Below are 25,081 nucleotides of genomic sequence, written 5' to 3'. Positions count from 1 at the left end.
CCACCCCGGGCTGTCTGTGCCCCTTCCTTGAGGTGAAGCATCTCTTATCCTGATTTCTTCCCTGTTCCTACAGAATAAAAGCCAACCCCTGCACCTGGAGCTAATGCCCTTTACTTCCCTGCTCCCGTCCCACCTGTGACCTTGCCGTGCCCTACACTCTGGCCACTCAGACCATTTGCTTCTCTCAGTCTCAAGTCCCGATTCCCTTTTTCTTCATCCATGCTCTGGCTGGAGGCAGGCGGACAAATGGTATAATCTGGCAGGATCAGTAAAGGCTTCATGGAGACGGTGCGTGTGGGGTGAGCCTTGAAGTGAAGCAGTCACACCCACGCCCCAAACGGGGGATGCAGAAGAGAGGCGGGGAGGAGGCAGGCTGGGCCACTGGGCACCACTGGGGGCCACTGGGGGCCACTGGGGGCCTCTGCTCTCAGGCAGTGGAAGCCACAGGATGGTTTTAGCAAAAGTGAGACACATTCAGCTTTGTGTTTTAAGTTCTGCGGAGAATGACTTCAGAGAGAGGAGACCCAAGACTGGAGAGAGGTTGGGGACTTTGCCCTGGTCCGGGTGTGAAGTGATAATGGAGAGACACTCAGCTGAACTTAGTGATGTGGGCGACAGAGGGCCAGAGCCTAGGGAGGCTCCTTGGTTCTCGCTGGAGTGAGTGAGGAGATGAGGAACAGCTATGGATGGAGACAGATGCCTTCGCTTTGAGAAAGTTCCCAAATTATCTTCAGTAAGAGCCTTCTCATTAAAGGGCTCTGCATGAAAATACATATTCTCAGGGCCTGCCATGGACCTAGGGTATCAGGATATTTGGAGAGAAGGGGCTGGAAATCCATGTTTCAAAATGCACCTCGGATGACTCTTAGGGTCAGTCTGGGAAATGATGCTCACAGGGGTCAGCACACTGCCTGACACATGCTGGGTCTCCTCCTCCCTGGGCTGTGAGCCCCCCGGCCAGCGGCCGCCTGCAGAACCCGGCTCAGGGCCTGCCCGCAGTCCCGGCTTGCAGAATGAATGACCCGGCCCAAGACAAATGACTTCCTCTCGTAAACTGCAGTGAACATCAGCCTGCCTTTGACTCCTGGGGCTGGTTGGCCAGTCCTATTGCACGATTTGTCTGAGTTTTAACCAAACTTTCTTATTGGATCCCAACAGCTACCTATTAGCTTCGAAGGCTTCCTACCAGCACGGCGGTCCCATGTCCTCCATACCTTCAAATGTGAACCACCAGAGAGGCTTCTACCTTTCGGTTATGTTGAACAATAATGAAAAATAATTGCCTTTTTTTTTTTTAATAAGAGAGGAAATGTTACCGATGGCAAGGTCTTCAAAAGGCCACTTCGCAAACTGAAAATTTACTTGAAAGCACACAATCTTTTGCTGGAGACCAGGCTTGGTATGTTTCTGATTACACCGGTGACCCTCACCCTGAAAAGCCTTTGTAGATGGGCCTTTTTTCTAGACAACCTACTGATGAGCAAATGATCTAACAGATTTCACACCACATAAATTTAAGCCTAATAAATGGCTTCAAATTCAGAGCTCCTAATTCTGGGTTCAGAGAGGTAGTCTTTTTACAAAGGCAATCATGTAGACAATTAATAAACCCACACACAGCACCGGGAAAGAGTGAATTCTGTCCCCGTCCCCTGATCCCCTGTCCCCAAAGTCCAAATGATTAGCTCCCGGAAATGTAGATTTGCCTTGAGCTCCTCGTAGGGGCAGAAGACATGTCCGTGCAAGGTCCACTCTGTCCAGGACAGTAGCCACTAGCCACATGTGGGCTACTTAAATTTACATTTGTATTAATTAAAATTGAAAAAATCCTGTTCTTTAGTTGCACCAGCCACATTTCAACCGCTCAATAACCACATGTTGCTAGGAGCTACTAGATACATCACAGAATAGAATGCACCCATCACTGCAGAAAGGTGTGTGGGACAGCGCCGGTCTCTTCTTCAGGCAAAACCTCTCAGGACCCAAACAGCTTCTGTTTTGTCTCAACTATCAGTAACTGTTACCCTCCGGAACTGGTTTATTATATTAGCCTAGGTAAGCAAAATGAAATGGAGTTCATACCGAAGAAAAATGTAGATTTAAAAAAAAAAATCTATTGTTAATGACAAAGAAGGGAACTTTGTTTTCAATCTGCTAATGAGCTCATTTTCTTCCAATTCTTTGCTATTTTCGGTGGCGTATTTACAGCTTTGGGGAGGAACGGTCTCGATTATTCAGGGCCAGGAAAATAGAATCTGCTTTCTCATCCTAGTAAGACAATTCTTCTGTCTAAATTAACTAGGTAATTGTGCTGGCTGGTTGTCCTTAGGCTGCCAAGGGCAAGCACACATCAGAGCCTCCTAGGGACAGTAAGGACCTTGGAGAGCCCTGAGGCCCCCAGCCCCATGTAGGGCTGGCAAAAGCAAGAGTGTTGGAGGGGTGTGTGTGTGTGTGTGTGTAGCTTATCCAAGGCCACATGGCTAGCTTGTGGCAGAGGGGGTCCTCCTGACTCCTGTCCCCAGCTCATTCTCCTTAGCAAATAACATACAACCTCTCTTTTGACCCTTGCGCCTTGGTCTAATTAGCTATAAATCGGGAAAGATTTGCTCTTGCATAGCAGGAGGAGCTAATTCAAAGCCAAGTCAAACCAGGAGCTGTGAGACCACCGAGGTCCGGAGAGATGTGGGCCTAGGTTGTAGGTCCTTGCAAAGCTGGTTTTCTCCAAAGCTTCTACAGTGAGAGGCGGGCTTTACCTCATAAGATGAGGGATTCCCCAAACATGAGAAGGGGGTTCAGATGGGGGACAGCCAAAAGAATGACAAATGTCCACTAACCTTTATCCACAGGTGACGATGCTTGCTTATACGATTCTGTCCCCAGGCCTCTCTTGTAAACTCCAAACCTCTGTATTTTACTTCTTGTTTAACATCTTTTGGGGAGGTATTTTATTTTATTTATTTTTAAAAAGATTTTTTTATTTGTTCCTTTGAGAGAGAGAGAGAATGAGCGGGGGTGGGGGGAGGGCCAGAGGGAGAAGGAGAAGCAAACCCCCAGCTGAGCAGGGAGTCCCATGTGGGGCTTGATTCCAGGTCCCCAGGATCATGACCCGAGCTGAAGGCAGCCACTTAACCGACTGAGCCACCCAAGTGCTCTTTGGGGAGGTATTTTAAAGATCCTTCAAACTTAATATATCCCAAACTGCTGATAAACCTTCTCAAATTTGAATCTTCCCAGCATTCACCAGGTCAGTGAATAGCACCATCACTGTCTGAGTTAAATCAACTGGAAGTTCCAGCATCATCCTCAACCCCTCAGTCTCCCTCTCTTTCCATAACCAATCCATCACCAAACCCTGTAGGTCTGACACCCCAAATGGCTCCTGAGTCCATCCGTGTCTCTCCATCCTTGGTCTTGGCTACTGTCATTGCCATGCTGGGCTATTGCTATGGGCCCTGATTGGTAAACCACTTCCCTACCCCCGATGCCTTCTCTCCATTGAATCCAGAGTGATGTCTTTGAAGTGAAATCTGTGTCCTCTCCTTTTTTTCGACCCTTTAAAGACTTGCACTGCCATTAGGAGAAGCCAAACCTCCCTCTGTAACTTCCAACCTTATATGACCTACCCCTTCCTCTCTCTAGACGCACCTCTCCACCCCTCCCTGCTTTTCCCCATTTCAGATACATCCTTTGGCAGGTGTCAGTTCTCACAACCTCACGCTTCTTCCTCTTTCTCTCCCATTACATTGTAAGCTCCATGCTGGCAGGGATCATGTCTGTGTGCTCACCAAAGAACCCCTAGTCTGGCACAGAGTGAGCATTGTATAATGCTGAATGAATGAATGCATGCATGCATGCATGAAGGAGACACACCACTAAGTCAGACTTGGGTTTGAATCTCAATTCCACTACTTCCTTAGTTGTGATCTTGAACAATCAATCCCTTCTGAGACTCAGATGCCTCATACACAGAAAAATATCCTAAAATTTGCTTTCTAGGAACTTATGAGGACAAACGACATGAGTGTGAGAGGTGCCTAAGGTAGCCACTGTGTCTGGGACAAGGTCGGCCCTCAAGTGATGCTTGTGGTCATCATCCGAGTGGCCTTCCCAGTGGAAGACTAGGTATCCTATTCAATACCCTTTAAAGTCTTCTTTTTGGTTTGTATTGGTTTGTGTCTGTTTGCAACCAGAAATCCTACATGGAATGTAGCTCTAGTCCAGACTAACAAAATAAAAGCATCACGTTCCAAGTTCAAGCCACTATTGCTTCTAACATTAGCTCCTTCAATTCCGCAAGCATGTCAACCCTCTGGGGCGTATACTATTATTCTCGTCTCACTGAGAGAAAACTGAGATGTGGTAAAACTAAGCAAGTTGTTGAAGGTCGCACAGCTAACAGGTGCTAGAGCTGGGACTCAAACCCAAGCTGTCCTTGCTTTACACTCTTGCATTCTGCAATTTTATCTATATTTTGGAGAAGTAACCCCAAAGCAGCTAAAAGGTGAGCAAACAGAATGCTTGCAATATGTTACATAAACCACCCCATCCACCACCAACAACCACCAAGATCCAAATTATGTAAAAGAAAGAAATGTACATATTCTCATCCATGCATAGATGCATTTTTTTCTGGCTAGAAAAAAGACAAAAAAAAAATAGAAAAAAGACGTGGAAGGAATATACCAAAACAACGCTGATTTCTGAGGGATAGAATTTTGGATAGTTAACATTTTTTTTCCTCTTTTGTTTTTCATCAATTTCCTACATTTTTAACACTATAAAATGTATTATAATTACCATCTAAAAAACAAACATTTTGCTTCCGAAAAATGCCTTTCCTATTAGTAAAATAAGAAAAAGAGAGCGAGAAAGAAAGCAAAAAGCACCACGCAATCCAGATTCAAACAGGAAAGGAAAAGAAGGGATTGTGATGTCGCCGTGTGTACCTGGAGATTTGCTGATCAGGCTCGTCTCTGTGGATTTGTGCTCTGGGCTTGAGCAACAGCTGGAATTCTCATTTTCAGGCAAAGCTCTCTGAATTTTTAGTAATAAATAACCTTGGACCACAATTAGCTTACTCAACATCGAGCAGTAATAGGTGGTGCTTAAACATGGATTCGATGTCTGCAAAAAAAGCATTGAGGGGACATCAGCTCTAGCCTGAGCTCAACCGTCCCCTTGCCACATGCCTCAGAGAATCTCTACCCTCTTCTTCTGCCAAATGGGAAATCTGCCAAAAATTGAGCTGTATCTGTTTGGAAATCTGCTGTGAGTTGCAAGAATATCAGCCAGTCCTTTGCTGTCGTAAGTGTTTTACATGGACCCATCCGTGTAAACTTCAGGATAAGCCTGAGAGTTAGATATTAATACTATCCCCATTGGACCAGGAGGAAAAAGAGGCCCAGAGCACTTCAAGGCCCTGCCCAGGGTCAAGTGGTTGGTAAGGATGGAGCTAGGACCCAAGAGCAGTCTGGCTCTCTAGTGAATTGCATGTGGTTGTGACCACTGCCTTGTGCCAAGGGACATCTTTCAGCTTGGAACGAACTGCAATACAGAGAAGAGCTTGGAACAGCTCAAAACATGAAAAAAAAAAAAAAAGCAAGTCGTTAATTGGGGGCATTTTAAAGGAAATGGCTTCTTGGTTTGGGGCAATGTTTTTGAATGGTTACTGATTAGGAAATAGGTATAAACCTAGGAAAAGCTGCACATAAATAAAACATTTCCACCTCTCATTGGGAAAGAAAAAGTTTCCATCAAGAGCACAGGAGATTCCCCAAACAGGAAGAGACACTCCTTACCCAATAAAGTAGTGATTTTTGTGTTTGTATGTTCTGCTCCGGTAATCTTGCCTTTCAGACAGCAGATCTATTACGCAGTTGGGTTTATGAATATGGCTTGGGCAAAACAAGCTTGAAACCCTCTGCCCTGTCCACACATCTAGCTATCCATCCATGTGTCTAGTGAGCAGAAATTTGGGTAAGTCCAATACCCCGAAGTGGAGTCAGTTGCTGTGATGGGAATCGGGTATTGTCTCTAAGACTCCTGGGCAGAAAGGATCTAAATGGTCATCTGGTTGCCCGGTTTCCTCACTTACCCTCTTCCGCCTAAGCGGCTGCCAACACATGAGGTGAGGTTCTATTTGCAAGGACCTCCAGGGAAGAGGAGTATCTGGCCTCCCCCTGGGAAGCCCTCATCAGTCCTTAATCAAAATGTTTAGGGCCCGTGGGAGAGCTGCAGCCGAGGCCAGCTTATCAAGGTGGGATTTATTTACTTACTGTCCAAATCATTTCACATCAGATTGGCTTGTTGCTCTCTCCACTCACCGGCTGGAGAGCGGAGGTGACAGATGACTCCATTGCTTACTTAACCAACCATAAACAGGACTTGAAAGAAGGGGGTTCACTGCACATAGCTCATCTTTGGAGAATCTGACAAGCATCAAATTGATGGCAAACTTCTGCTCATTATCGCAAACGCCTTTTCTGCTTTCCCCCTTTTTCTGTTCCCAAAGGAAGGCATTTACCGCGGTGAGCTCACTGGTTTCACTGCAAAGAGAGGAGAATAATGTGGATCTAAGCCAGAAAGTTGTGTCCAGTCTAAACGGCCGGGGGGCTGTTGAAGGCTTTCTTTCCCGCCTACACGGACCTTAGGGTAGGAGGCAGCTTACAGGATTTTGTGGACCTTTCAGCTTATTCAGTTTTCTAAATCCCCTGAAATTGGCTACTTAATGGTGTCTTTGATTATCTATAACTCAGACTACGATGAGATGAAGTTAGAATGAAGTCATAGTATCTGAGTAATAGTTGTGATCTCTATGACATACATACAGGAGAGACACGCTCCACAGTCCATGGGATGATAATTTCAATTTATTCTGTTCCTTTTTTTCATTACCCTTCCTCCAACTACCACCCACCCCCCAACTTCCCGCCCTGGAATAAGCGAGAAAACGGAAGGCTGACTACTTATGCCAAGCCAACTGCTGTGCCAGGTGTTGGGCTTTTAGAAAGATTATTTAATTAAATTATCCGAACAACTCTGCATGAGTCACGTTATCATCCCAGGTGAGACAATGGATGCAACGACTAGCGACGTATGTCGCTGCACCACACTTCCGTGGTTCGTGTTGTGGTTGGACTTCAAGCCCGGGGCTCATGATGCCAAAACCCAGACTCCTTCTCCTGTCTCCATCATATCTGCCAGAAAATGAGGACTGATCAGTGACCAGAGAGGTCAAGTATGGTTACCAGCAGCATATGCAGGCGTAGGTGTATGTATGTCTCTATGTGTGCATGTATGCACGTGTGCATATATGTGCTCGTGTGTATGTGTGTTTGTATGTGCATGAGAGTATATGCATGTGTGCACATGCATGGTGTACGTGTGTGTGCCTGTATGTGTGTATGTATGTGCATGTGTGTGTGGGGGGAAGTGGCTGGTGTGTACAAGAAGCTAAAGGATTAAAGAGAAAACAAAAGTTAGGGTAAAATACACTGAGAGACATTACTTGGGATGTGACAATAAAATCTAGATGAAAAAGTAAAATAAGGGCAGCCCAGGTGGCTCAGCGGTTTAGTGCTGCCTTCAGCCCGGGGTGTGATCCTGGAGACCCGGGATCGAGTCCCATGTCGGGCTCCCTGCATGGAGCCCGTTTCTCCCTCTGCCTGTGTCTCTGCCTCTCTCTCTCTCTGTGTCTGTGTGTGTCTCTCATGAGCGAATAAATAAAATCTTAAAAAAAAAAGAAAAAAAAGTAAAATAAATAATACAGCGAACAGAGAAGTGGGCATGAAAATGTATGTAATGCTTGATTTAGCAACAGTTCTCATTGGACTCCTTTACCGTGGAAAGGATCTAAAAGTGAGGTTCTATGCCTACAACAGCACCGAAGAATGCACATGTGCAGAACTTACCACGTTTCTGGAATCAACAAATGCTATTTTAATGTGATAACATTCCCTTTTGGAGGAAAATAAGCCCTTGTGGTTAGTCAACGCAGTGTCCGTGGGTACATGATGGTAGGAGCCGTGTGTTTCCCCGGCTGGCTGGAGCCCGGCCGACACTTTTGGGGTCCCCTCTGCTATGGGATCTGTGGGATGCAAAGCAGAGCAGGTGCCTCCCAGGCCCCCAGCTCCCCTCCTATGTGGCGTTATTTAGAATGTCATCTACCAATAGGTTGAGACCTCCTGGGGGCCCTAGGACCTCATGTCATGCCGTCTACATTCTCAAGTCATCGGGGATGATGGAAAGAGCTAGTTATTCCACGGGCTGAAGGACCAGGTTTGAAATCCCTGACATATATGCTTGGTGTGACCATAAATCCCTCGGCTTCCCCGAGGAAGAGGAGGTTAGGGCCGCGTGTGCATGTGCATCGTACATCCGTCTGTACGACGCGGACAGCAGTCCCTTCAGCGGCGGAGAGCTTCCATGGAGGGCGATGGGAATCAGGTGCCTGGTGACCTCATCGAACGTCAGCTGTCTCTCGCCTTTGAACACGTCATGTCAGCATCTTGCCAGAATTTGAAAATTTCGAGTGAAAGATGTCCCTGCGTTCCTGCCCTTCTTACCAGGTACGAAGACCACAGGGAACGGTCTAGCGGTCCCTCAAACAAGATCACCGTGTGGCTCGCCCCTTCTGCTCTGAGGTCTGCACCCAAAGAATTGAAAACAGGTGTTCAGACAGAAACCTGTACAATTCACAGCAGCACCACACGCAATACCTAAAAGGTAGGAGCAACGCAAATGTCGGGACGCTGAGGAACCACTCAACAGAATGCGGAGTGTCCAGAGATGGACTAACATCCAGCCGTAGGACAAAGTGGAAGTAGTGACATGTGCTGCAACACGGACCTTGAGAACATGCTAGACGAAAAAGGAGGAACACAGAGGTCCCATATCGTGTGATTCCATTTATGGAAAATGCGCCAGCACAGCGGGACCCGCAGAGGCAGTGAGCAGATCAGTGAGGGTCGGGGCCGGCCGGGAGGAAGGAAGTGGGGGCTGAGGACAAGGTTTCCTTTTGGGGTCATGAAAACGTTCTGGACGTAGATGGTGGTGGTGGTCGGACAACATGAAAACCACGTTCACATGGTTAAAATGGTACATTTTGTGTTACGTGCATTTATATCGCCCTATTAATAATAAACCAAAAAGAAAAAAAAAAGGATAGAGCCACGAAGGGTTCTATAATACGCCATTGTCATGCTGGTGAAAGCCGTTTTTTGAGATCCAGATGGAGCCTTCTCAGAGGGCACATCACCGTGTAAAGACGTCTTTCCTCACGGCTGGGCCTCGAACCCGCTCTGGGCCGGGACCCCTGTGCCCGAGGCCCGCGGCGCCCCGCGCCTGTGTGCATCCGCCTGCCCACCCGTAGGGTCTCCCCGCTGCTAGACAAAGACCCTTTCTTTCCCCGTGGTCAGGAGGAGCCGAGGGGGCACAGTGGATGCATAAACATGGGCAGGAAGGCAGGCCGCCTGAAAGCTTCCAAAAGCCCCTTTCTGACAAATGAAAAATGTTGGTGACTTCGAGTCACAGGCCAGGCTTTTAACAACCCTCGGCGTATTTATTTAACCCAGTAAATATGTTTATTAGCAAGGCCGCCTCCTTTGTAGAGCAGGTAATGGATTCCCCATCTGGTTCTGCTTTGCAGACCGGGGCACGGCGGCCAACACCTAGCCTCCCCCAGCCTGGGCGGTGGAGGCCTGGCCGCCTTGCCTCCTGGAGGCCCCGGCCCCTCCGTGCGCGTAATTACAGCCGCTCCCAGAGAGGAGGAAATCCCCGGGCTGCGGCCCTAACTAGCCCGGGCCTTCCACCCCCAAAGGCCGTGTCTCGGAGGGGGGAAGAGAGGGGTCATAAAGCTTTCACGTTATTAACTTTTTCTTTCTGAAAAGAAGCCTGAAAAATACCATCGCACCACATTAAAGGCGTTACGTGAGCGCGGCCTCTGCCTAATGAGAGCCTCGGACCCCGGGCCACATGCGAGCCTTCGAGGGCCCCTGTCAGCGGAAACTTGACGCGGTGCCAGCCCTGAGGGCAGGGGCGTGGGGAGGCGCGGGGGTCGGGCCGAGGTTTGCACCTGACCCCGGGGACCCGGAGCGGCGGGGTGCCACCAGGGGCTGCACCCTCACCGCCCTGGGAGGGCTCCTTCCCCCCTGGGGGGCCTTAGGACGCCCTGCAGGAGGTGACAGGGAGGCAGGCTGCTGCCATCGGAATGGCTGGGGTCAGAACAGGTGTGGGAAATGCTGAGCAGGGAGGCTAAAGGTGTGATAGAGCCCCCTCTGGGCCAAGCCCCCCCAGATAGCAGGGCATAGGGCCCGGGGCCCAGGACTCAACTGCGCCATGGCTAGGGATGCACCCCACAGTCCTCTCCCCAGTCCCACCCATAGATTCCCAGCCAACAGAAGGGTTTGTAACTTTTAATATGTTTGGATGTGTTGACAATGGGTGAAATCGTCTCCCTGGGCATTGCAGCCGAGGTCTGTGCGGGTGCAGGTATGTGTGGGGCAGCGGAGAGAAGGGGGCCGGAGCAGTGACAACCAGCTTTGGCCTCAGAGCTCATCCTGCACGTCTCATGACCTTGAGTGGGTCTCTGCTCTCAGGCTCTTAGGGCCTGATGGGTTGACTCTGAGCTCCCCCGTCCACGCTTGCGAGGCCATGTGCCGAGGAGGGCGTGGGGGCCGGCAGGGGTCGGCAGCCAGGGCAGGTGGGGAGCACCTGCCCCTACCCCCCATCCCACTGGCCTAAGGACTCACCTATCATGGGGTGAGGAGAAAAGCAGGCAAAGCCTTGGGTCTGGAGAAAGAAGAGCCCCCCGGCCCCGGGTCCTAGAATCCATGGGTGGACAGCCTGCCGGGTCCAGGGAGATGTCAGCAGCCCGGGCCTCTGGAAGTGATTGCCTCCACTCTGAGCTCCTAGGCGTAGGGGACAACTGTCCTGTCTTCTTCCCCATCACAGTATTGACTTCATGGTCCCGCCAAAAACAGGCCCCGGTGTGGAGCTACTTGGTCCAGCTGTGCAGGTTGTGCACTGAGCGTCCCTGGGGGCATGCAGGGGCTTCGAGAGACTCTGATATCCGTGTGATGGAGCCCCGTGGGCTAGTGCCGTGCGAAAGCCCGCCCATCCCCTGGACTCCTGACGTGACAGCTGGCACAGCCTACTGTATACTCCGTGTAGACGGGGAGGTGGAGGCCCAGGGAAGTCTGGTTCAACTGGTATTTAACTTGCCTTTGTGATTAATACAGCAATTTTTGCACATTTTATCTCCCTTGGTTGTCTTTGTGGAAGCAGGTGGGCGTTAACAACTCTATCTTACATGTGGGTGAAGAGAGGACCATACAGGGGAAGGGACTGGCCCTGCTGTTCGGATCCGAGCACGGCCGTCGCAGGGCCAGGACGTGGGTCGGCCGATGGCTTGTCCAGGGCCCTGGCCACAGGACTGTGGGCTGCCCGTGACGCTGCCCACTCATCCTCTGTCCTTTGCAGGGGAAGGATCCTCAGGCATCTCCACCTCTTCAGCACCTGCGTGTCCCTGGGAGGGAGCTGCTTGCATGAGCTTCGACTCTGGGTTCGGTTTCCGACTCTGCTGGCTGATTGCCCGTGAGCAAGCTACTTCCCTCCGTCTGTCCTTCCTTCATTTGCTCATTCGGGAACTATTTATTGGATGCCTACTGTGTACCAGGCATGCGTCAAGCCCTGGGGATGCCCAAGTAAACAGCACGCACACACGCACACACACATCCCTGCACTAAGTGCTCCATCACCATCAGCTACACCCTCCGGGCTTGACCTCCCCCTGCCCGTTCTCCTGGTGCTTTGTAGGCGCAGTGACCTCTCCCCAGGGATCAGAGGAGGAGGTCAAGCTCCCTCTCTGGGCAGCCTCAGCCCTTGGGAGCCAGCGAGGGAGGCATGGGAAAATTACCCATTCATCCCTGTGCTCCCATTTCCTGGCCTGGGGTGGCTGAGCATTGTCATGCTTGAGCTGGTGATAATATATTCCATCACACAGTGCTCGTAACATTAACATCCGTGCTTGTCTTGGTGAATGATTTTCCCTGATACACAGAGCATTTCCTGTACCAGGCACCGTGCGCTGTTTATTTATAGGGTCCCTAAAGGAAGGGAGATGCCAGTTTCCTCGTATGTGAAGTGGGGGTGGAGGGTGGAGCTGCTTGGAACAGTCCTGTGTCCACAGGAGGGACTGCAATCGTTCGATTAAACCGTCTATGTGAATGACCTCACCTAGTGCTCGGGGCCTAGTAGGCAATCAGGAAAAAAAAAAAAAAAGCCACCCATTTTTATGTTTAGTATTATTGGAGACATCAAATTCCACACAAGGAGGGAACATGTCTTTGCTTGCCAGAGATCAAGATGCCTGCAGCCTCTGCTCCGTCATTATTTCAGGGGGGTCCCTACCAGGTAAGTGCCACAAGGGAAAGGTTTGGCCCGCTCGGCCTGAACCTCCTGCTGCCTCTGCGTGGCACAGTCACAGCACGTTGCAGCCCCTCACGGGCCGCATCAGCCTCTGTCTCCTCCAGAAACTTCCCTGACACTTGAAAGGAGGAAATCGGAACAGGCACGCCGGGCTTCTGGGCTGGGATTCTGCGAGGCAGCAGCTGTTGGCGCGCTTGCCCATCAAAGGCTGCGTGTTGGGACAGTGGAGGGCGGGAGGGGAGAGGAATTTGCGGGTAGCAGGGAACAGGTAAGTGCGCAGAATGGTCCTCAGACGTGCTCGGGAAGAGAAAAGACAGGAGCAAAGTCTGCTCGTGCTTAGAGGGGATCTGAGTCACTGCAGACGTGATGGTGATGCTTCTGGAAACATTAAAGGGGCTTTTGTTTTCACTCTCCCGGGCACTCAGGGAGTGATGGAGCTTCACGCCACGGCAAAGCGACGGTGAGCGTTTAGGGATTGTTGTCCTCCTATTATAGTCGAGGAGCTGAGGCTCAGACCCGTTGGAGGTGAGGACCATGGATTTAAATGACGTGAGTTCAGATCCCAGCTCCGCCTCGTACTAGCTACAGATCACTCTGGGGGAAGTTACTCATTCTCTGTACATCAGTTTCCCCCATCTGGAATATGGGGCTGATAAAATAGTACCGGGTGGCTGTAAAATGCTTAGAAGAGTGCCTGGCACCCAAACCAGCGCGAGGTAAACGTTGGCGATGATGGCGACGAGCTTACGGTCTCATCACTGGAGAAAAGCGGAGTCAGGCTCTGAACCCGAGTGGCCCAGGCCTGTGCTCTTTCCACGAACCCTACGCTGCCTTATACTTAGGGAAAGGCACTGAAGAATATTAAGCAGAAATATGTCATATTAACACGAAGCCAGAGTATTAAGAGACAATTTGCTTTATCACTAGCGGCTGAGGGGGTGCACCAGTGGCCAGTCGGGAGAAAATTTGGGGGAGTGACCCTTGATCAAGGCCTTAAGCTCATTTGAAATTAAAACCACCACTGTGACAAAAGCCTTAACATTATCTGAAAAACCCCATGATAGCTTCTCAGCTCACAGTACCCTTTACTAAGATTATTATTATGTGTTTTAGGGGTGGTTTCCTGAGCTCACTTTCCCATGCCTCTGCGGTGCTCATTCTGTTCCCTGTGCCTGGAATGCCTCTTTATCTCCGAGTCCTGCCTACCCTTCAAGATTCAGCTCAAGCCCCACCTTCTCCAGGAAGACTTCCCTGACCACCTGGCCCACAGGGTTGGCCTCCTCCCCTGCATCTGGGTGCTCACTGGGCCAGGAGCACGCAGACCTGTGAAATGTGAATCCTTTACACCGACATAGAAGTCTGGAAACTAGACTGTAAGCTCCTCGGGACTGGTGTCCTGCCCTGAGTCTCTTTGTATTTTTTCTTCTCACTTTTGATTATGGATTACTGAATTTTTTTTTAAGATTTTATTTATTCATGAGAAACAGAGAGAGAAGCAGAGATACAGGCTGAGGGAGAAGCAAGCTCTGCAAGGGGAGCCTGATGCAGGACTTGATCCCAGGACCCCGGGATCACAGCCTGAGCCGAAGGCAGATGCTCAACCACTGAGCCACCCAGGTGTCCTGGATTATTGAATTTTTACAAGCTTACACACTCATGCTCACTGCGGTCTGGAGCCCTGGAATGACATTCTGTTTTTGCTGTTTTGGTTACAGCGTCTTACCCCACTGCCCGGCTCCAGTAGACGTGTATTCAGTCAGTTTTTCTTCCCTTAAACAGACATGTGCTCAAGACCCACCAGGTGCAGACTCTAGGTGACTAGAGATGAAGGAACCAGGTTCATGGGGGAACGGGGTGTGTAGCAGGGAAAACCAGATATGAACACAAGTAACTCCAGCCTGCTAGGTGGTGGGATGGAGGTAGGTGTTCGGGAATAGCACAAGCTACCTGAGGGATGTGACCTGCCTCTAGAGTCAGGGTGAATGCGTTATCAGAAAAGTGGAGAAGGATGCTTGCTCGGGTACAGGGGACAAACAGCAGGCTTCGAGGAGCTTAATAGGATTGGGGGATGATAAGCCGGAGGATGTGGCCAGAGAAGGAACTGGCTGGAGAGAGCCAGGAGAGGAAGGCCTCGAGGAAGCTGCCCTAACTCGGTGTTGGGCCAGTTTTCAGGATTTTTGGCAGGGTGTGTAATCTGTCGATCTGAGATGATAGACGGGGAAGCCTCTGTGGGTGACAGTGACCTAAATGTCAGTGAATCGGGGGGCTGGTGAAATACCCCCCAGGCAATGACCGAGGTGTGTAATACGGCCAACCCCAAAGGGTCTGGATTTGCAAGGGCTATTTCTGTCCTGTCTGGGAGTGAGCCTGAATCTCTGTGCCACTTCCCTCCTCCCGGGAAGCTGTCTGTCCTGTGAGCTGGCAAGTCCCATGTTTTTGTGCCTGAAAAACCCTGCTCTCGTCCACCACAGGCGGCTCATAGCTTTCAGCAGAGGATTACTTAGAATAACAAGTTAATGACTGTCCTTAGATCAGGCGAGGCTTGCTGGAAGAAGCAGGCATGCCCAGAGTTCATTTCACTCCAGTCTGGTGGGGGTGGGCTGAGAAAACACGTTGCAAATTCCATTCTAGGGAAAAAAAAAAAAAAAAGAAAAGAATTCTTCACCCAGTCAAAGCGGCAATTTAGAAGGAGCGTGTGGGAACGGGGCGTCATTTAAAAATATAAAAGCAACTGTAACCCTCTTCTGAGCATGGCAGGGCAAGGGAGGCAGACCTACCTGGGGAGATGGGGAGTGGGCTCTCGGCCGTGCTGTTCTTGGGGTCAACTGATGTGGGGGCCCCCACCCCCGCAGGAAACAGCTGGGGGCTCGCGTGTGATGTGGCGTGGGGAGACAGGGATAGGCAAGGGGGAGGGGAGGGGGCAGGGGGAGGGCAGAGGTGAGGCTCTGCTGGGTCTCCTCCATCAACACCGGAGACCACCAACAGGCCCGAGCTTCTGCTCTGCTCCCCACTGCTAGCGGCAGGCCAGCCCGTCGGATGCTCTTCTAGAAGCGTTGAAGGTGTCTCTGCTCACTTGTTCGCTCACTCAATAAACATCTGATGTCCTGAGCCTATGAGAACACCCGATGACACACAACCTCTTTGCCAAATGCTAACTCTGAAACCTGTGAAGTCTGTTAAGGCGCCAGTGGCTGTGAACAAATCTCTGGGAAGAGACACAACGAATGTGCGTGTGGCGGGAATTACAGCGTGTCCCCGTCTTAGAAGAGCTCCAGGGCACTGAGGCTGGTGTTCTAGAAGCTGGAAACGATGCCCGAGGCCCTGAGGGATAGACAGATGTGCAAGGTGGAAGGAGGGCAGCACAGAAAGGCAATGTATGCTTACCACGAGCAGGGCCTTAATACGCACCACGCACCGCTTCTGATCTTTAAACCAATCCAGGTATTTCTTGCTTGGGGGAGGAGGTGGGCCGAGATATCAGACCCCTTTCCATGCATTGCAAATAGCAGAGTATTTTTACCCCGAAATGGCTCACTAGTATTTTTTTTTTTGTAGCTCTATGATTTTATTAACACAAACACCATATGCACATCAGTTGTGTGTCTATTCATTTTCTTCGCTGCGCAGCGAGGCATTGGGATTGGTGACCTCGATGGCCAGCTGGGCTGCTCTTCCCGCAGAGGTCCTGCAGTTCTTGGAGAAGACATTGTGAGCCATCACCGCACAGCGAGACTTGTTGCACATCAGCAGTACTTTCAGCTCCTTGTCATTGTGGGTGAGGAGCTTCTGGAAGCCACTGGGCAGCATGGGCTTTGTCTTCTCATGGCTCATGTAACCAATGTTGGGCATCAAGATCGGGCCCTTGAAACTTCCGCACACCCTATCATCAATGCCTCTGGGTTCCCGCCAGTTGTGCTTCATTTTGACACATGGGTTCTGACTGGTGCCGGATGAACTTCTTGGTCCCATTTTAAAGATCTTGGGCTTCCCCAGAGGTCTGAGGGCAGTCACGATGCCGAATGAGAGACGGCTGCCACCTCTGCAGGCAGTGCTGGGGGTGAGAGGGGAAGCCCACTCTTTCTAAACAGAACTCAACAGAGGCTTGGAGAGGTTAATTTGACTAACTTGTAGCTGGTAAGTGGCAGAGTTGCGACTTGACCCCATGGATCTGACTGTGGCCCACGTGTCTCTCCGCTGCTCCCCCCGGGACTGAGCTGGGGGGCAGCTCCGGGGAACAGAGGGAGCGGCAGCCCGGAGCACGTCCAGGCGCAGCGGAAGGCCTGCAGAGGAGCTTACCGGGGATGCAGTAGGAAATGGGGATTTCCAGGCCCCTCTGGAAAGGAAGGTTTCACCAAAGTGTGGGCTCCGGCTCCCCAAGGCCCCTGAGGCCCCCATCCTTCCTCCTTGGCCTGGCTGGAGACTCTGGCTCTGAAACCGGAAGTTCCTGAGGGATGAGAGTCCGGAATAGTGTGCTGGGAGTTGTATACAGGAAGAGGAAAACACAGGTAGGACTGGAAATGGTATAAACACATGACTCAATGCTTTCCCTGGTCTCCTCGCGGCTGGCTTGGCCTGTGGGCTGGGGAGGCCTCAGTCTTCTGGGGTCTCAGCTCCCGAGAAGAATCCCTGAGATGCTCTCTCCCACCGGAGATCTAGTTCTGAGGCCCATCCAGCCTGGGAGGCTGGAGCACCGTCTTTACGGATGGAGAGGATCTGTTAAGGGGCCCCAGTGGAGCGGCAAGCATGCTGGCTTTGAAGTCAAGGATCTCCGGGCTTGAATCACAGCTCATTCCTTTACTGGCTGTGTGACCTTGCGCAAGTTGCCTAACAGCTCTGGGCCTCAGTTGTCTCATTGCTTACAGAGTAACGAGATAACAATACTCCTGGGAGGAGTAACGAGGTAACAATAATATAGATGCTTAAGCCTTAGTGGTTACCTTTCACAGCACACAGTAGAGGCTTAATAAGTGCACTTGGTAGAAGCTAGCTTCCAAGGTGGCCCCAACGATCTTTGCTTCTCACTATTCACTGGCCCCCTCTGATCAGTAGAATATGGTGGAAGTGATGGTGTGTGACCTCTGAGCTGAGGTCATGCAAGCATCGCAGGCTCTGCTGTGGTCTCTGGAATCATTTACTTGAGGAAGGCCGGTGCCAGGCCGTGAGGACACTCAAGAGGCCTGGTGAAGGGGGCCTGGTGGAGGGCCTGCATGCAGGCTGGCTGAGGCCTGTGACGGACTCACCGGGCATGGGCATGTGGGGGAGGGGCTCTCGCAGGGTCTCCCAGTCCCTTGTAACAGCAGCTCCAGCTGGCATCTGACCATAACCTCATGAGAGGGCTCCCCAGTCCGACCACTCTAGAACTCAAACTCCTGGAAACCATGAGAGACATGAAAGGACCGTGGCCACGAAACTTTGATGTGACTTATTACACGGCAATAGCTACTCATGCAAGTCACCCTCTTCTCTTCCTCCCAGGCTCCCCCTTGCTTCTTGGACCAGTTCACTTGCCAGTCTGTTTTGGGGCCATCCTTCCGCCCTCACCCCACACTCTTTGTCTCTGTTGGCTTCCTGGGTTGCTGGGAACTACGCTCAGGGCAAGCCCACAGCCCAGTAGACAGCCTCTCATGGCTCCCACTACCTAGGCTCCCCGGGACTTGATTGTATTCACTATGCTGCCATCTTGTTGACCCACACCCACGTTCTCTACCTGCTTCGTGTCCTTCAGCCTCTCTAGCAGCCTCTTATCAGCTACTTCATTGGTAGAGGGGAGGCTGCCAGTGGGGCCTGGCTTAGTCACCTCCTCTGTACTCCCCTACAAGTGTATTTCCCTCCAAGTCCATTCTTCCTGACCTAGCACACAGATCTGATCATGCACTGGCCAACTTGCAATCTCTCCACAGCCCCCCAGGGCACCAGGATACAACCTCAGTGTCTGTCTGGTGGTAAGGAGCCATGTCCCCCGTGCCTCCTTCCCCGCATCTTATCGTCCAGTTCTTCCACTGTGCTTCAGCTTGCTTGAGAAATAGTTTCACTTGACATCATTGTTTTGAAAGATTTCGAGAGATGGAAACTAAAGGGTTGAGCCGGGCATCCCAGGGGCCCTGTGTCAGAGAAGGTCATCCCCTCACTAATCAAGAAACGCCTTTTGTGCCACAGGGAGGAAGCTTGGAAATGATCCTCTAGGTAGTAGCCTCCAACAAGGGTTTTGGAACCAGAGGAAGAGCACAGAGAGGTGAATAATGAGAATATCATGGCTTATTTCACTGATGATTATAACAAAGTGCTGGCAAACAGATCTTTAAACACTTCCCTCTGCACTTGCACTAACTAGTAAAGGCACTTCGGTGGCCTCTTCCTTACAGAGGTCAGGAAGACCTTTGTGTTGACCTTCTCTGAGCAACCACGGACATGCACAGTGAAGACTGTTCCAGCAGGTCTGCAGTGAATCTGATCACGTTGAAAGCATCGGGAGAAATTGTTGGAACTTCCACCAGCCAGCCACAGACTTTGGTCCCTGGGGAGGCAGGATGAGCAAGACAGATAAGGATCCAGTCCTGGGGAGGTCTTGAGAAATCCCAGTGTGTCTCTGAGCCTTAGTGCTTCCAGTTATAAAATGGGGATGATGAGGCCTGCCCCATGGAGGGTGCATGACGTACTGTATATAAAGCAATTGGAATAGAGCGAGAGCCAGTAAGTGCTACTTAACATCAATCCCCATACCAAAGTGACAGCTGGAGGCAGAGAAAAAACCCATACACACAACATCAAAAAAAAAAAAAAATTCCTTTTGGAAAAAAAAAAAGAGAGAGAGAGAGAGAAGAGACAGGAGCAATGGAGAGGAAGAAAGGAATTAGTGCTGTCAACAGCAGGCCAGTTTGTCTTAAAACCTTTCAAATTGTGGAAAGAACTGAGCAATGTATTTCCTGGGGCAGGAGGCAGTGGGCTGGGGGGCTGTGCACCCCCTCCCCCAGGTGGCCTGCTCAGCATTCCAGAGGGAGGGGCGCCTGGTGTTTGGGAAGCCTTCACAAAGAGGTGGGCCAGTGGCCACAGGCTGCAGCCCCACCGGAGCAAGGCAGGGGGGCCGGGGAAGCAGGGGGCAGGAGGGGTGAGGGAGCTGGACGTGCTGCTGTGTGGGTGGACTTGGAACCCACTATGTGAAGTGAAGGAAGCCAGACATGAAAGACCACGTATTGCGTGTTGCCATTGATAGGAAATGTCCAGAATAGGCAAATCCACGGGAGGCAGAAAGTAGATGAGTGGCTGTCTAGGCTGGGCGCTGGGGGTGGTTGCGGGGAGCTGGCACAGTGAGTGTCAGGGGGTATGGCTTCTTTTCGGGGTGATGAAAACAATCAACAACAGACTGCAGTGATGGTCGCACAACTCTGGGACTTCAGTAAAAGCCACTGAATCGTACGCTGTAAGTGGGTGACTTGTATGGGACGTGGATCCTATCTCAATGAGGCCGCTCTTGGAAAGCGGACGTCATGTGTGAAATGGGAATAAGAACCACACCCGTTTTTCTGAGCAGTGAGGATGAGATGGGCCTGTGTCTGGGAAGTCTATGCAGCTTTGTCATTTTGCTTCCGTGGCTTGCTCCCCAGCTACAGAAACACATTTTTTTCCTGGTTCTGTGAAAGTTTTCATGCCACTTGGAGCCCAGGCCCCTGTTAGAAGCTGAAGTCCTCATAGGGCGTGGGGAGCATCTTCTGGGAGGGACAAAGATCCGGGCCCCCATGCACGATGGTGGCCTGCCTGCCCTGAGAGCATGGCCCCTTCGGGCCCCCAGCGGGGTCAGGAACAGGCCCAGCGAGGAAGAGGGAGGATCACCAACCTTAAATGTCGTTCCGGGTTCGTGATCTTCACAGCCACCGTTACTCCCATTCTAAATTCCAAATGCACGTATTCCCCAAATTAGAATGCCACGGTCCATGTGCTCGAGGTCATTCAGCTGGTGGAGAGGGGTGGGTGTGAAAACCCAGCTCTGTCCAAGCCAGAAGCCCACCAGTCTCCCCAAAGCTGCCCAGAGCAGGGGTGCCGGAGGCGCAGTTTGGCCACAGTCTGATTTTGTTCAGAGCTGGCTGGGAGCCAGGCCTCTGAGTTGACTGAAAATGTTCTGAGAGTTGCTGAGGGAAATGGGGCTTTGAACTTGCCTAATATAACACGGGCTGGTTCTCAGGATCATAAACATGTTTCTGAACCTAATTAAAGAGTCTCGTGAAAAGAGGGAGAGCAGAGCTGAGACATGACGGTCCGTCTAAAATCTCCCCGTGGGCCAGAACGGGAGCTTTGCTTTTCCCAGACTCGGGGAGAACCAGCCCTCTCTGGGGGCAGAGAGTTAAGAGGCTTTAGAAAGAAGAAAAGGCTCTTTTACAGTCCTGGCTGGGGACCTGGGCTGGACCGGGGAGGGAATGTAGGAGGCATAATTGGGGCTTGTAAAACATTTCCAGACAAAATCACTTAATGTGTTTTGGAGAGTAAAAGGCAACAGTGCACATAATCCATAAATTTGGGTATTTTTCTACAGCGTCCGTGGAGCCGGAGCAGGGGACACGAAGGACCGCCAGTCCGGTGATCCATGGGCCGCGCTGGCTGCAGGTGGACTCGGCTCTGAGCGCAGGAGCCCAGTGTGGCCGGATGTGTGGGCTTGAATCCTTGCTCCACCGCTCACTCGCTGTGTGACCTTGGGCAGGTAATTTATCCCACCCGGCCTCAGTTTCCTCTTTTGGAAAATGGAGATACAACAGTACCCATCTCGTGGGTTTGTTGGGAGGGTTCAGTGTGTGACTATGTTCAAAGGCCTTCGAGAATAAGTGCCTGAATCGGTTGGCTGTCCTTAGTCTCTGGCTTGGAGGTGGGCTGCTCCCTGGTGAGGGCAGGACTGTGGATCCTGGGGAAGAGTCCAGGCCTGGGAGAGCTTCTGGAGCTGGAGCCGTATCATGCTTCTCTTGAGCGCATCTCCCCATTTCTCCCCTGGTTTCCTTTCTACCAGTATCGGTCACTGTCATCAATGTCACAGCAGCCTCTGGTGCCAATAGACGTCACAGACACATCCCTTTCCTCACCAAGAAGCTCTGATAATGTCTCACCCTCTCAGTGTGACATTCAAACCTCTGGGTCCTCTAGACTCGGTTCACCATGGTGCTGTGTCCGGCCACGTCCCCCGTGGTTGTCACAGCGTGCCAAGTGCTTCCAGTCTCCTCTCCTTCTGGGCAAATGGCAAATATTACACTTCCTGACGCCCGTGGGGTTGGCTGGGGGCAAACAACTAGTTTTGGCTACGCATTCCGAGCAGGGGTAAGCAGCTGGTCCCTCTTTTCCCTTCTCCCACGACAGCTGAGGCAATGGCCCAAAGCAGGCGGCAACACGTCTTCTGTAACATGTTCAACCTTGCGCGCTCTCTGTTGCAGCTTCCCAGCTCTACTGCTGTCATGTGAGAGCAGTCATAGATAACACAGAAATGGATGAGTGTAGCTGAACTCTAATAAAACTTTATTTACAGAAACAAGTGCAGATTTGATTTGGCCCATGGGCCATAGTTTGCGGACCCCAGTTCTTAGACCAAGCCTTGCAGTAGAACTTTCTGGAATGATGGAAATATTCTGTAATATCTGTGCTGTCTGTTAGGGTAGCCACTAGGCACGTGCATCTATTAAAAGCTTATACAGCCTCCTGGGGACAATGCCCACTATATGGGACAAGCTGTTCTAGACAGTGGCTGTTTTATCAGCCAGGGGCCTGGAGCGAAGGTGACATGGAGGACCATCGCGACCATGATGGACGTGTAGCCTGTCCAATCCTTGATGTTTTCAACAACTGAGATTTGGGGATGTTTGTCTCTGCAGCAAAATGTAACCCTTCCTAACTTACATACCCTTCACCTTTAGCCCCACGCACACCACACATATTTCATGGGTTCTCACCTAAGCATTCCACACCAGTCTAGGCTTCCCGGCCTTCGCTCTTATTGCTTACTTTGTCTGGAATACTTCTACTGTCACTTATGTCACTGGCCTATGCTGCTTCATTGTTCAAAACTGGGCACAAATATTACCTCGTCTCAGTGGTTTTCTGATAATGCTCCATACCAGCTCCAAACAATCAAGAATCACCTGCAGCTTCCCTAGAACTCCTTGCTGGTCTAAAGCAAGTATAACATAGTAATGCAGTAATTCATTTTCTTGTGTTTTCCACCAGAGAGGGAGCTCTTGGAGGAGCTACCATCAGATCACGCTTCATGTCTTCCGCGGGACCTCAATACACGTTTGTTGAATTGAAGTTAATATACTTCAAACCCAAGCTGTGTTGACCTCTTGGGGTCCTTTGTGGCTTCCTCTGGCCCTGGGCTCAACTTTGGACTGTTTCTCTCCATCTTCTTCCCACTTTCCTGGCCACAGTATACCTCTCCTTCTCCACGATTCAGCAGGGGTGGTGGTGGAGGATGAGGAGAAAGGAAGAAAAACAGACATCTATCTATTAGTCTTATGAGGTAGTAGTATAAAAATATCCATTTGAGGGATGCCTGGGTGGCTCAGTGGTTGAGCATCTGCCTTAGGCTCAGGCCGTGATCCTGGTCCAGGGATCAAGTCCCTCAACGGGCTCCCTGCAAAGAGCCTGCTTCTCCCTCTACCTATGTCTCTGCCTCTCTCTGTATGTCTCAAATAAATAAATAAATAAATTCTTTAAAAAATAATAAAAAAATAAACATATCCACATGCTTGGTTCCTAAAAATGGACTCTACAGTAGAGAATAGTTGTGACTACAAACCCACCTGTAGCCCTACTATTGGCTCCTGGGGCTGCTAGTGGCTGTTGGACCTCAGAGCTACTGCATGCCAAGCTGGAGGGGGTTGGGAAGGTATGTCATTTAGGACCATTGTCTTAAAATTTCTTTTCAGACGTAAGGCTTGTCAAAAATCCTAGTTTATTCCTTTAATTATTTTCATTCTAATAAAAGGCATTAGTGTTTTGGTTTTCTGCACGAATACAGAGACTTCACCATCACCATCCCTTACATATATGCATCCCTTTGTAGCTAAAGCATGTCCCACCCATGACCTCTTGAGCCTCCCAGTAGCATGGGGAAGAAGTCAAGGCAGTGCTTACCAGCCACATTTTTCTCATGGAGAAGATATAGCCCAACGCAGGGAGGTCATTTACCCCTAACCTCAACGAGCTGAGACTTGAGTGTGAACTTGAACTTGGACCCGAAGGTCTTAGATCAGTGCCCCCAAGCCTCAGACATATTCTAGTCTGAGGACCACTGTGACCATGTCCCACCCATCAGCACTGCCATTATCCCTGAGCTGAAAAGTTGGGGCAGAATTATAAGATCCCTGCCTAACTCTGAAGTCGCAGAAATTCCAGAGCCCATCCCTGCGGAAGACTTTTAGTCAGAGAGATTTAGAGCAGGTGAGAATTTTCCTCATTACTCTTTGAAAACCAAGGCTCAGGTCATTAGCAGTCTGATAGCTCAAAGTGTTCAAATTATTTAAAATGAGTTTGAGGATCTGGGGATAGGTATTGCAAGGAGAGTGATGGGCCTAAACTCCTTCCAGTACCAGGGAGATATGTTTTAGAATGTTCTGCCTATGAAAGGGTTTATTCTTACTCCCCCCGTGGGTTTCAGTCTCCCTCAAGGGACAAAACAAGGATGCTGCAGCTTCCCTCTGAGTAAAATTATGCTCCTGCCAGGGGAGCTCACCTGGTGGTAATGGGGAAGGTCTCAGTGGCTTCTTCCCTCCCAACCTGACAGCCTTCCCATCACTCTTCACCTTCACCTGTTCTCTCCTCTTAGCTCGCCCTGCCCTTACCCACCCCGCCCAGAGCAAGAACACTGCACGGCCTACCAGGATGGGCTGTCATGACATTTCACTCTGGGGACTAACGAACCCAAGGTGGTAGAAACAGCAAAGTACTGACTCTTTTTTTCAGTGTTAGTGCACACATTATGAAATCCCTTTGTTCACGTCTGGGTACCTGAGCTCCTGAAATGTCTGTTGGAACCCTAAGTCTTCTAGACGTGGAAGGTGGTCCAAATAGATCTACTAAAGGTGGAAGAAATCCGTAGGTCAACAATAAATATATGAAAGTGTCCAATATGGGTAGAATGAGGTAAAACACACACTTGTGCACTATAATTATTATAATATCAACGGGGGAATAGTATGATTGCATATACTTCGTACAGTATATAAAAATACAGGTTTCAAAGCAAATAAAAAATTGTATTCCTAAAGACATTTATGAAAGTGGGCCCAAAAGAGCCAAAAGCTGGAAATGATTGAGGAGGGCGGTAAGAGGAGAAGTGCTTAATACATGACGGTGTACCATAGCTATTGAGAAGAATAATTGTGAGGATTATTCAGATCATAGTCCTCAGACCAAAAGTGTTAATGACAGAGGTACGTGCAAATAGAATTCAAACTGAAATATGTGCTGTGATGGAATTCATGAAAAATGTTGCTTCCATGTGAACCAGGACCAGAAGCAAAAATGTGAAAAATAACGTAGCATGTAGGATGGGGCAGAGAGAGACTGTGTATTTATGGTATCTATATATTATGTATATATGATTGTTTATACTCTGATTTCCTGAGATTACTTGTCAGTGAACCAAACACTAAGAAACCACCTTTGTTATCTGCGCTGTGATGTC

The 25,081-nt window shown here is 50.2% G+C and overlaps 1 protein-coding gene across 1 annotated transcript; it reads right to left on the bottom strand.

Annotated features, from left to right (window-relative positions):
• Positions 1–16,029: 16,029 nt before the first annotated feature.
• LOC112932126 (large ribosomal subunit protein eL32-like) lies at positions 16,030–16,347 on the bottom strand. The gene has a single exon (XM_072718835.1). The coding sequence runs from the start codon at positions 16,345–16,347 to the stop codon at positions 16,030–16,032; it is 318 nt and encodes a 105-aa protein (XP_072574936.1).
• Between the last annotated feature and the right edge of the window lie 8,734 nt (positions 16,348–25,081).

This window comes from Vulpes vulpes, chromosome 8 (assembly GCF_048418805.1).
Source record: "Vulpes vulpes isolate BD-2025 chromosome 8, VulVul3, whole genome shotgun sequence".
NCBI classification, from domain to species: domain Eukaryota; kingdom Metazoa; phylum Chordata; class Mammalia; order Carnivora; family Canidae; genus Vulpes; species Vulpes vulpes.
This window is presented reverse-complemented; position numbering and strand designations above follow the sequence as displayed.